Below are 14,229 nucleotides of genomic sequence, written 5' to 3' on the forward strand. Positions count from 1 at the left end.
TTATCAATTAGCACTGATATTTTCGGTATCGATTTTAAACTTTAATATATGAGGGTATGCAACCTCGCAATACAGTTTTATTTTATTATTATTATTATTTTCTAATGCTATATCTTTCTAGCTTACAACCGATTTTCCTGAAATTTAACATTTTATGGAGGCTCCTCAAAATGTTTCACTTTTTCCGAATTTCGCTCATAACAAATGACGATGTACCATACCAAAATCCTGGAACTTAAGCTTTTAGCACTTTAAAAAAGTTATTGAGTGAATTAATCATGGTTTTCAAGATCTTGGATATTACACGGGAATTTTGAGTCCCAACAATTAGGATACCATTAAATTCGCCTTCAGATTTCTAAATTGTACGAAAGTATTACAATATACTGTCATATTGTTAATACTCAACTCCGTGTTCTCTAAGGACTAATATTTGTAAATAATCACTTGCAATATGTCAAGAAAATGCTTGTGTCCCAAAGTTGTTTTACGCGCGAAAAATCAACTCAACTAGAAAGTAGCGCTAATCGGACCATTTTGGTTATTTAAGTTAGTGTAGTTCGATCTTTGCATTTTCGTTTCAATTTTATTAAAAAGTGATAGGACTGTCTTAATTTTCCTCATACATTACAGAAATACCAAAATTTCGTTTTTAGTAATAATACTATTTTAGTAATAATTCTTTATATTATAATGAAAGGTAGCTGTATAATTTTGTGAAAACATTTATTATTTATTTTTATTTTTTACTTACACAAAAGAAAGGTGCATTAGTAGTAAAGAACTCTGACACAAAATATCATATGCTTGATTGTAGCACCTTCGATAAAGTAGATTTGTAAGCATATTTATCAGGTATAAACATAAAAAAGACATTGTCAAGGCACATAAAGAAGTACACCGTGTTTCAAAAAGAATTACCTGATTTTGGACGGTAATAATTACAAAACATGGGACGTGCCGGCAAGAAAATGAGTGTTGTTTGAATGAGCGTGGCCTAGAGTTTCAGAAAATCGCCGTTACATGTCAGTCAATGCGTCTTCTCAATTTGCAGTCGATCAGAAGTAAGATAGCGTCCACTCAACAGAAGGCGTTTTGTGTGCTGCAGTTTGCAAAGACTGAGTCAGTGATTTCGATCCAGCGTGCTTTTCGTCGGCGTTTTGGCATTGACCTGCATGCACCCAAAATCATTCGTCGTTGGTATCGCTAATTTGAAGAGACATGATACTTGTGCTCAGGTTAAGAGTCCAGATCGGCCTCGCATTTCGATGAAATGGTGGTGCTGCTTTTGGTGGACACATAGAGCATTGTAGTAGCATAGCTAAAACTTGAAGATTTTGTGTGTATTTTGCAATTTATCCCATTTTTTGTAGTGCTTTTATCAATACATATGGACTTTTAAAATAAGGTCATTCTTTTTGAAACACCATGTATTATAATTTATCATTGCATATTTACTTGGCACAATTATTCTTAAATGTGCTCATATATTTTTTTTTGTACTTGGTAATAACATGCCGTATATTCATTTATATCCTTGTATTCATTATATATTGAATTGAACGTAGTAAGATACACTGAGTTGACATAAGGATAACAAGTTTGGAATCACCCAGCTTTTTCCATCGTCTAGCATGATCGTAACTGTTAAAAATAATTTTCCATTTTTCTTAAGATTTAAGTATTTTCGTTATGATTTTTACAAATTAACGTTCATATATCATAAATAGAAATTCTGTAAACTTTTATTCAAGTTTAAGCAAATTTAAAGAATTCTTTTTAAATTTTGAGAGTTCATATTTCGTTTGTTAGTTCGTAAGATTCCATTGTTTGAACATAGCTTTTAGTTCTTTTTCATTTTTTAATTTTAATGATAAGGTAATGTTAATTCGCTCTATTCTTATTGGCTGTTCCCAATGTCTTCCTAGGCAATAATGTTGTTGATCTGCTTTCAACTAATCCAAAATTTTATCCCAGTCACGTGATATTGAAGCGAAATTCAACTTCGTCCTTGGAATATTCTCTTGAATAGCTAGACTTTGCACCTAATCAGCGAGGAGTTAACATCACGTGATACAGAAGAATTATCTGTGCATTTTATACGCTAGTATGTAAAATAAATAGAACAAGTTCCTTTTACAGCTTCAACAAATATTTGATCTTCATATCTTTACAGCATCAACAAACATTTGTTCTTCATATTATGTTTATAACATCAACAATTAAATATTTGATCTTCATATTATGTTTACAGCATCAACAATCAAATATTTGATCTTCATATTATGTTTGCAGCATCAAACATCAAACATTTGATCTTCATATTATGTTTACAACATCAACAATCAAATATTTGATCTTCATATTATGTTTATAGCATCAAGAATCAAATATTTAATCTTCATGTTATGTTTATAACATCAACAATCAAACATTTGATCTTCATATTATGTTTATAACATCAACAATCAAACATTTGATCTTCATATTATGTTTATAACATCAACAATCAAATATTTGATCTTCATATTATGTTTACAGCATCAATAATCAAACATTTGATCTTCATATTATGTTTGCAGCATCAAACATCAAACATTTGATCTTCATATTATGTTTACAGCATCAACAATCAAATATTTCATCTTCATATTATGTTTACAGCATCAACAATCAAATATTTGATCTTCATATTATGTTTACAGCGGGGGCCGCGTTGGCTCAGTGGTAGATCGTTCACCTCTGGTGCGTGGGATCCCGGGTTCAAACCCTGCTCCCGCCAAGTGAACTTTGTGGTGGACAAACACCGTGTGCGTGGGTCTTGGGGTTCTCCCGTTTCCTCCCACTTTCTTCATTCCACCATTTCATTCATTTCTCATAATCAACGTCTCCTTTAGTCTAACCGGCATAACCGTGGGACGTAAAACTCAAAGATTTCATTTTATTATGTTTACAGCATCAACAATCAAATATTTGATCTTTATATTATGTTTACAGCATCAACAATCAAATATTTGATCTTCATATTATGTTTACAGTATCAACAATTAAATATTTGATCTTCATATTATGTTTACAGCATCAACAATCAAATATCTGATCTTCATATTATGTTTATAACATCAACAATCAAACATTTGATCTTCATATTATGTTTACAGCATCAACAATCAACTGGAAATGCCTCAGTTTGTTACCAAAACATAATATGATCAAATATTTGATTGTTGATGCTGTAAACATAATATGATGATTAAATATTTGATTGTTGATGCTGTAAACATAATATGAAGATCAAATTTTTAATTGTTGATGCTGTAAACATAATATGAAGATCAATATTATGTTTACAGCATCAACAATTAAATATTTGATCTTCATATTATGTTTACAGCATCAACAATCAAATATTTGATCTTCATATTATGTTTACAGCATCAAGAATCAAATATTTAATCTTCATATTATGTTTACAGCATCAACAATCAAATATTTGATCTTCATATTATGTTTACAGCATCAAGAATCAAATATTTAATCTTCATATTATGTTTACAGCATCAAAAATCAAATATTTGATCTTCATATTATGTTTTGGTAACAGACTGAGGCATCTCCAGTGCAAGAGTCATTTGTAATACTAAGTTGGACCGACAATAATTAAGATAAATTTTGTACAGATATAGTAAATCTCATTAACAATATTTTCTGTGAGTGGAGTGTATTTAATTTCACTGAATTGACTAAATTCATTAATCCCACAGGAGATTGTCGTCAACGAAACGTTTTGTTTTCTTAACCCTTAAATAACATGGAGAAATTTAGCACCTATCGTCGGAACATTTCGTTTGGTTTGCGATAAACTTCCCCAGTTAGCTTCATTTAATCGTATTTATTGTGTTTTGAGTGTCACTTGTAGAAATTGTGCAGTGAAAGAGGCCTTGGAACATATATACTCACGAATAAATCTGCCACTTTTCTTTCTGTTAATTAGGTTTTACATAGGATTAGATAAATTTGATAACTGTCAATTTTAACTCGTTAACGCCCAGTGTACCTTTAAAGGTACAGTTATATTTTGGTACACAGAGTCCTCCATATATGTCACTGCCTTGCAAAATTTTGTAAATGAGATAACTGAAATTCATACTTGTGTTTTAAACTTTGGAATTTGGAATGAAGAAGATGTAGACGGCACTTTCTCCTTAACAGTCAATCTTTTTCAATTTCGCCATCTTGTTTTAAAAATTTTACAATAATTTCGTAGAAAGATAAGAACAATTGTCTTTAATAATCAAGATATGTTTGTAAGGTCTCTGTAGTGGTGTTAGTTGTGTTAATACAGTATTCACTTGTGTTGTATGCCAGTGGGATAGCGAGAAAGAAGGGTGTTCCTCGAAAGGTACACTGGTCACTAACGATATCAGTTTGAGATTTTCCTCTTGGTCGTAAATATGTGAGAGCATATTGTGTACACTATTACTAGCACTAACAGCAGTTCTGACATCGCATTCGGTGATGTTTTATAATGGAGATGGCGTCGATCCTGGGGGCCCGGGACCCCCAAAGCTCATGTTGGCTCCCATGTATTTTATGAATGTGTATTTTTTATAAGTATTTGTTATTGTTATCCGTATTTTTTTATGAATGCCTCCCACCCACCCCCACCAAAGTTACAGCGAAATTGGCACACTTGGCTAACACAAGCCGAGTTTGTCACCAGCGTCGCTTCCTATCATTGCAAGAAGTTTTAGATGAATTAGAAACCTTTTCTGTGGATAATGAGTGATACCACTGATGTGACTTCCTTCCCACCTAAGGCTAATGTGCTCACAGATGAAGAAGGAGGTGACAATGAATGATTCAAAGAACACAGAGAACGTTCCAAACCTAAGAATAAAACTTCGCAAAGTGAACCTCTCTCGAAGTGGAAGAAAAGGAAATATTGTATATGGGAGTAATTGGGAATGTAAATGTACAAATGGAGGTGAACAAAGGTTTCAGAAAATGAACGGAGAACCTGAAAATCTTTTGCCCTATGAAATATTTTGTTTGTTTATGATCGATGAAGTATTTGAACATATTGCCGAGCAGACAAATCTATACGCTCGGCAGAAAAACAATCACGAGTTCACTGTTATTGCAGACTTGATTAGAAATTTCATTTTTATTTTACTCTTATCGGGATATCATACATTGAAGAGGGAAAGGCAATATTGGTCTCTGGATGAGGATCTTCATGTAAAAATAAACAAGAAAACGCCAAGTAACATATGGAGGTGGGCGGAGCAAATTGCCAGTAAATATCCCACAGTTTGTGCTCTTTAGCTCATTTGGACACTTTGCCGCCAAATTTGCAAATCGTTGCAGGTGCGTTCTGTGACATATGAGAAATGTCTAGGAATGCAAAAAATGCGATGTATACCTGTGCCAGGAAAGAGAATGTTTCGAAGAATTTCACAGAAAGCAGAAGGTCTTTTGAAAGTATGTAATGTTAAAAAATGTCACCTTAAAAGCCCAGTGTCCCTTTTAAGGTACACATCTATATCTCCGGAAGGGTATAAGATATTATCATGAATAAATACGTATGTTCAAATTATAGTGTTATTAGTATATATACGTATAAGTTCCGTTAAAATATCTCAACTACATTTCTCTTGGGCGTTAAGAAGTTAAGCTTAGACTATTCCTTTGAAACACACACACGTATTGTCTCACTTTTCAACAATACGATAGCATATTTTGAGTCATAAATACTAAAAAAGATAATAGATATTTACACCAAAAATTAACAAAGTAACATATTAGAAAGTAAACAAACATTTTTTTCCTATAATCTTTTGGACAAATACATCTTTCATAACAGAACAGTCAGATGCATTAAATTTCTGAACCACAAAAGGTTGCATACGGTTTTTGAGCTTATAGTACAGTCAGCGACAAAAGTTCTTTCAATTTGGTAAAATTTATTTTTGGAATAACGGTGATATGGCTGGAAGGTATAGAAAATTAAATTATTTTTAATTTTCTGAAAACTGTACTCAAATTGTCCTTCCATTCTGATGTTATTAATTAAACTAATTTCATCAAACGAAAGAACTTTTGTCGCTGACTGTACATACGACCTTTGAGTGGATAATTCGTAAGTATCTCCCATTTTGTTCATTCGAGCAACCAATGATTTACTTGCATTTAAAAATTCTGTCTTGAGTATGTCGATCAGAGAGTCTAAGATATAAAGAAGTTTAGTTTTGAGAACAATTTGTACAATATTCATGAACTAAAACATTCTTCTGTATACAATATGAACTATTGCGAGCACATATAATATCACTTCAGTCAGTCAAAATACAGATCAGTTTAAGACATTCTCACGTCTTTGGATTCATCTGGAGTAAATGCCTGGTTGATTTTTCCTTCCAATTTGCGAACTTCATTACTTTGTCCCGTCACTGATACAGCCTTGGTCGCGTTTCCTGAAAATAATAATAGATTATGTTTTCATTGTAAAAAGGAATGAGTAATAGAATTTATTGCATGATTGCTAGCATACAAGATCTCGTAAATGAATTATTCTAGTGTAGAATAAATCATACATTCACGTTAAACGTTTAACGGGTCACTAATTAAGTTATCGTTAACTGATTTAATGAATGATGGTGAAGTAGTTGGTAATAAATTTCGAACTTGTATAAAATTATTGTTTCATTAAAATATTAGCACTTTCATATCATTCTTTGTAGCTCAGTATGATCATTTACTTGAAGTAAACAAAAATTTTAGGAATGGTCCAAAAAATGGATCAAAAGATTGCGATCTTGGCCGATAATTAATTTCTGGATCAGGGGCCACAAAATTTTTGATGGGCCTTTAAATCGAGTTTTCGTATATTCTACGGGATAAGCACATCGTACTGAGTTTGGTTTTGGCTACACTGTATGTAGTTCTCCAGATATAATGCGTACAAGAAAATTTTTTATTTAAATATATTGGAATTTTTAATCCCAAAAAGAATTTTACGACTCAGAATACAACATTGACTTTTTACGTGATTTTTTTCTCTTAAATTTAGCATTACATTTTATTTCTCTGGTATCCCCTTACCTTTTCTAAGCAGGGCCTTTTCGATAATAAGAATTGGTGACTCAAATGTCAATGTAAACAGGGTTGCCACTACCAAAACATAAACTAGATTTCCGATGTAGGTAATTGCCTGTAAAAATAAATCAACATTTATGTTAAACAAAGTTATCTTCTAGTTTAAAAAAAAAAAATATTCTTAATAAGAGTTGAAAAGTGTGTATAATTTTGGTTTTATCTTTATACGCAAATAATATGTAGTATGGTATGAATCATTAACAGGTAAATCATTTCCCATACTTTGCACATTAACAATATATTATTAAATAATCAATTTCAAATTATACATAAAACTAAATGTAGGAAAGTACCTTGTTAAGTAACAATATATTTCTCATTGCAGTCTTGTATTGATTTTATTAGGTAGATCTATATTTAGATTAAAAGTGTTCACAATGGAAAATAGTTTACCGAAGTTTCATTGAGTTCCACACAGTACTAAAATTCAAAATCAAGATTTCAGCTTTAACTTGGTGAAGACCTGCAAATATTTTCTTGTAATAAGTACAAATATCAACACTTTATTTCGTTTAGGCCCCCTAGTGGTCAAAGTGCTTTTTCTTCCCATAATCCCCAGCTCTTTCAGGAAATCGTGATTTGAAATGTTAGAGTTCCCAAGAAACACGCATCGTTATCAACAACCACAGTGTGATCCTAAAATGAGTACTAATATATTGTTTTCCGGGACATGTTTCATTATTGACTTCTTATTTCGATAAATACACAATTCTTTGTCAGAACGTTTTCCTCCATACTTCACCGTTAAGCCTTGTATGATACGAGTATATCATATGCTATGTTATTGTTAAGTTTAATCTGAACGAAATACAAGCAAAATTAATTACTAAACGCACCATCCATTACTGCTCCTTATATATTAAAAGCATGGGCGCCCGAAGGGGAGGGAGGGCAGGGTGTGGTCCGGCCCCCTGGTTCACGAAAATGTATACGTAATTTAGCAAACCACGTATATCAAATACCAGAGGTAATATAGCGACTATGGAGATGCCCCCCTTAGAAAATTTTCTTCGGGCGCCCCTGGTTAAAAGTAATTCTTCATCTATCCTATTTTGTACTCCTTTGTATATTTTGTTCATACATCATTGTCGTACGGGATTGCATGCCCATCTAGCTCAAACATTCCAATCTTACACACTACAAAAGGTAAATTATTTACTGTCGGTCAGAGAGACATCAAGTTTGATCATAGGCTGTACAGGATTGTAATAGAAATTGTTGATTGATTTTCCTCGGGATTTGAAGTTTTCTTCCGCTTTCTGAATCTCCCAAATTTTCATAAACATCTACCTGAACTTATCACCCATATCTGTAAAACTATATGACACAAACCGTTGTTTAAATCCTATAGTTAGTTTCTTCAAATCATTAATTTGTCTAGTCCCCCTTTGATGCTCATGTATACACTGGATAAAGCGGCAAACTATGGTGTAGCCCCTCCCTTGATCATATCCTGGATCCGCCACTATATATATATTGTAACATTGATTCTAACTTCAACTATTTTTGGACAGTTAGTTACATATTTGCCCTACATTCGTCAGAATATGATTATTGAACTACTTAAGACGTAATTCACACAAAATAAAATAAATTTAAACTTTTGTATTTTCCGAAGACTTTTCAACATTTAGCTTATATTTTGTTTACAATATTTCTTCTTTTTAAATTAAACATTCATCCATTCACAATGGCGTCCTTTCGTATTATATCTTAACTGCCTAGGAATCTGTCTGGCCACATGTACAACGTAAAAGAATATGATTTCTTCCGTACCGAACCATTGTCAATAACAACATATAGGCCTAAATATTTATACAGATTATCGTTACAATATATATGTGATATTAATGCAAAAACATATATGTCTGTGAGTAACTCTAATAGGCCTATGCAAACTTCAAAACATTTAAGTAACAAGATGCATGAACATCTAGGCTAAAATATTTAGATATTTTTAATCCTTATAAACTCAAGATTCCCAATAGTTCACAGTCAGGCTAATAGTTGTTACTAGCTGCGCTGTCTCCTACGTGGCGCCAAGATATGTCGCTATCTGGAGGCAATTTGCGTACGAGCCTAAGACCTGGGGAAAGAACAACTATTAAAAAAAAAAAAAAAACTCTGCCAGCATAACTTTAGTTTTCGGATTTGTTCTCTCGGAACATTACTAATACTAAAAAATATTTTTTTTATTGAAACAAGGCATGATTTGAGTATAACTTACCACATTATAAGAGGAGTAATAGTTAGGTATTCTGGTCGCCCCCATTTCGTAGTTTAACACCATAAAGTGAGTGAGATAGGCACAATACGTAAGCCTACTCAAAGGCTGAAATAATTTCCATGACAAAAGAGCATTTACAGGACCTAGAAGAGAATTACAATTACTGTTTTTAATATATTTATCATTAAAATAGAATATGATGCCCATTAACTTTTATGATTCATATTATTTTGTTGATCTTCAAAACTTTAAACTCCATAAAAAAAAAAAAAAAAAACTTACAACTACAGTATTAATTCAAGCGTAGCGTTGAAATAACTGCATATTAACGCCCAAAATCTTGAAATCAACATGAAATAAGACACGTTTACAATACTAAATTAAACATTGGTTAAGTAATTTGGATGTTTAAGTTAAAATCTTCCAAATTAACATCCTATAGCCCACAGTTACAATATAAATTTATGCGTGTCACTGACGTAGCTTGATGTTAAAACTTTGAAGTGGATATCCAAGAACCACAATAATTATTCAAGGCTAGTATTGAAATAACTTAGGTGTTGAAGTTTGAAACTTTGAAACCGACATGAAATAATGCAGACTTACAATATTAATTGAATATAACTAAGAGTTAAAATGATTTGTATGCTAAATTTAATACTTTGAAATCGACATACGAAAATTCGAAATTTCGATGTTAATTGAAGGGCATACATACCATACATGTTTAAGTTTATAAATTCCTTGATATTAACATCAAACAAACCCAAACACAATAGAATATTAATTCATTTTCACTATTGGAGTAATTTACATGTTAATATCTTCAAATCAACATGTAACCTACAACTACAACATTAATTCAAACGTAGTGTTAAAGTAACGTACCGTGTTAAATTTGAAACTTTAGAATCGACATGAATCAACTACGATGTTTACTCAAGCATTGTGCTATTTTCTACAGGACTTCAAAGTTTAAACGCCTGTTGTATGAAGGTGGACACAGCGGCACTTAGGTTTTAACTTTGTTAAATCAAGAAGCTTCAGTACAGCAAAACTCATCCGACCTTGACTAACCTTAGCGTAGTTACTGACTTTGAGCTGCTTACTCTCTAATACCCGAATCAAAATTAGCCAATACTTAACCTCTTAGGTTTTCTTCATCATGGCCCAGAAACATTTCTTATTGCTTATTTGTAGGTACAGAAAATGAAAATGCTTGAATCCGAATAACAATGTACCCACCACAAACTGCACACAGGTAACAAAATCAAGAACAACACTTCAATTATAGCCGAAAATCAGTACGGTGTCATGCGCATTAATTGGTAAGAATGAAATCTTTATTGTTGGACGCAATTCAATGAATCTCTTAGGATCCAGTACACTCACAATGAACAGAAAGGATCCAAACGATGGGAAGCCATATTGTATTGAAATCAACTTCAAATTCCTTGTGAACCTACCCATTAAAATGCATTTCCAAGTGGGAAACTGTAGACTTTTACACGTATGATAGTTGCCTATGTTGATTAATCTTCTGTTACATTGTATATTCAAAATAAAAGTTTTCTCAAATCAATAAAGGACGATTTTTTTCTCGGTTGCGTTATTCTACTAGTTCAACTATTTTCTAAGACAAATCACAGTGAAACGAAATTCGAATAGTTACTAGGTTACCAATAATATTCGATTGTTTAAAATTTAATTACAATTGTTTAACTGTTGCAACAACATACGAAATTTGCAAAAGCATTCTATTCTATATTTCAGGTCTATTATATGTCCCAGAACTAGTAAAACCAGCTAAATCAAATAACGTCAGTTTTCGATCATCATGAATACTTCGATTATAGAGCTTGCGGATTGGTGTAGAAAGTTTCAAACTATTTGTCTAACCAATATGGATACTTGCTTTTCCACAATTCAAGAGTAAATTATTTGGATAAAACGTATTAAAGGTCTGCGTTTACATCTAACAGAAGATTGTATGTGGAATACACTTACCTCCGTGTCCTGTGACACATGCAAAAATAATCCATCCAATGCAAACAGCCCAAGCAAAGCGATGGAAGCTTGCATAGAACGCTGCCTCTATATTATTATAAACGTGTTCTTCTCTGTAGTAGATGCGAAGAGATAAAATGACAGTTAAACATACAGCAGTGGATATTGTCCAACCCATATAAACAAAAACCTAAAAACAAAATGAAAATTATCATACAACTATATACACTTTGGTACTTGAATACATATTTTAAATGCCTAGGTATACTTTATTTCTGGAGTGTAGAAACAAAAATCATAATCCTATTACACTCTATAACTCCGTTTATTTTGATGTGTTTGTTTATTTGTTACATATGTAAAGGCGGAAGAATTTTGGCAATATTCTTCTGATATGGAATGGCTTGCAAATTCGTTCAAGGAGGACTTCATGCTAAATTAATTTTGGTGAAAACAAGAATCGCTGTTGAATTTTGCTTTTCTTTAAACTGCGATTATTGGACGCTAATATTTCTTTCGTTCTTTCCTTCCGTATAAAAGCAAACTAAAACTATGCTCCTCAGGCCATTAAGGCTAATTGGCGTGGTGAAAGTAAACCTCTACACTTGATGTCAGCACCACTCAGGTTCTCCAGGTACTATCTCCCAGGGAATTGATGAATTTCGGAAGTCCAGTTGAAATGAAGGAAGAACGAGAAATAAATAGAGATCCCATTCCATCTCGAATCAAAATTAGGTCGTTCACCAAGTATTACTACGTAACCAGAGCTCCCTCTCTTTCTACATACATTTCAATATTGATGTAGGAGATTTATATGTATGGTTCGAATTACAGTCGAGGATACTGGAAATTGCCTACAATTCGGAAGGAATACACTGTATATCCCTGGCGGTCTCTAATTGCCGCGATTAATGTTCTGATGTTAGAATATATGGAAACTAGGAATAGAGGAAAGGCAACACAATACTTAGGGAGGGATGCCTGTAATACATATTTTTCAAAGAAAAAGAGGAAACCCTGCTGAGATACAGTGACGAAGTAACGAGATGTCTGGATTAGCTTTCCAAGGTTTGGTGTCTGCTAAGTTACCAACAAAGTGGGTATTCACCTACATACTTTATTTTCTCAAGAACTTGGAACGAAGACAATTTTGAGTCTTCATTCTACTATTTTTTTTTTTTAAAAAAAAAGAACATTATTTACGTGAAATTTTGGCAAAAATACGCTCACAACTTCCCTAAATGTAAAACTATATAACTGTCTATTTTACTCACTACAGTCTTGTTCAAAAAAATCATGGCAGCCCAACTTGATTTGAAAAACCATATTCTGGCAGACATGCATTCTAATACTTCACTACTGTATGTAAGATGTCAATTGGTCAAAGAAAATGCACATTTGTTTGAATTCCAGCTGTAGGTAAGGGCGCGGGGCTTTACAAAGACAGATGGGTATATTTAAAAAAATAATTAAAAAAAGATTGTACGTAATAAAGTTTTAGTATTTTGATTCCCATTTCAGCACGGATGATATGGGCTATTTGCTCTGTGGTTATAGTTTTATTCTAAGTTTACAGTGTATATATAACGAATGATAAACTCAGTTTTCTGCAACTGGATATCGGTTTTCTTCATTTTGCACATTTTTTATTTTACATTTACTGTAATTTCTTTTGTTACTACACAAACACATTACAAGTTCTAGCATTGGTCATGATCTCGAAAATATCTACACAGAACATAGGTCTACTTACATTTGTTTCAAGTCTCATGTTTTTATCATCCTTAGATCGAAAGATATACCCAATCAAACTTTGGGTTACGCAACTTTACGGACACACTGTATAGTATGTGTGTATGTGGTACTTCATTTCTCGGTTTCTATTGGCCTGGCCGAATCTGAATCAAATTTGGTGGGCAAATAGCCCATAGCCAAGTTAATAAAAAAAATGCTGTGTTTGGTGGCAGGGCTTAGCCAGGGATAGACTAGATTCAACGCTCTAACCACTATACTATACGATGTCCCCTAATATTTTGATCCACCTTTTGTTAAATTCTTTTCGAATGCTACTCTAAATTATGATGATGAAGAAGACAAACGAAATAACTAACCAATTTAATGTGGCGTTATTACATCATTGTTTTCCACCTTTCACATCGTCATCATAAGTAAATTCTAAAAGATTTTAATGGTATAAATGACGTAGTTAATTATAAGTTTGTGTTGGGATTATTTAAGTAAATTTTAAAAGATTTTAATGGTATAAATGACGTAGTTAATTATAAGTTTGTGTTGGGATTATTTAAGAAAATTTTAAAAGATTTTAATGGTATAAATGACGTAGTTAATTATAAGTTTGTGTTGGGATTATTTAAGTAAATTTTAAAAGATTTTAATGGTATAAATGACGTAGTTAATTATAAGTTTGTGTTGGGATTATTTAAGTAAATTTTAAAAGATTTTAATGGTATAAATGACGTAGTTAATTATAAGTTTGTGTTGGGATTATTTAAGTAAATTTTAAAAGATTTTAATTGTATAAATGACGTAGTTAATTATAAGTTTGTGTTGGGATTATTTAAGTAAATTTTAAAAGATTTTAATGGTATAAATGACGTAGTTAATTATAAGTTTGTGTTGGGATTATTTAAGTAAATTTTAAAAGATTTTAATGGTATAAATGACGTAGTTAATTATAAGTTTGTGTTGGGATTATTTAAGTAAATTTTAAAAGATTTTAATGGTATAAATGACGTAGTTAATTATAAGTTTGTGTTGGGATTATTTCTTTCCGTAGGTTCTAGTTTCTTTCTATAGACTCGTGATCTTTCTTAAAA

At 32.1% G+C, this 14,229-nt stretch overlaps 1 protein-coding gene across 1 annotated transcript in view; it reads right to left on the reverse strand.

The window, feature by feature from the left end:
* Positions 1-3,362: 3,362 nt before the first annotated feature.
* Positions 3,363-14,229, reverse strand: part of LOC145670398 (nose resistant to fluoxetine protein 6-like) — a 53,567-nt gene continuing 42,700 nt past the window's right edge. The window contains exons 10-13 of the mRNA XM_081739030.1: positions 11,393-11,582; positions 9,386-9,528; positions 7,105-7,213; positions 3,363-6,476 (exon numbers count right to left, since the gene is read on the reverse strand). Of these exons, the coding sequence (XP_081595156.1) occupies positions 6,361-6,476; positions 7,105-7,213; positions 9,386-9,528; positions 11,393-11,582 (558 nt within the window). The 3' untranslated portion in view covers positions 3,363-6,360. The remainder of the gene's footprint in view (positions 6,477-7,104; positions 7,214-9,385; positions 9,529-11,392; positions 11,583-14,229) is intronic.

Source organism: Thermobia domestica, chromosome 14 (assembly GCF_964235325.1).
Source record: "Thermobia domestica chromosome 14, izTheDome1.hap1.1, whole genome shotgun sequence".
NCBI lineage: Eukaryota > Metazoa > Arthropoda > Insecta > Zygentoma > Lepismatidae > Thermobia > Thermobia domestica.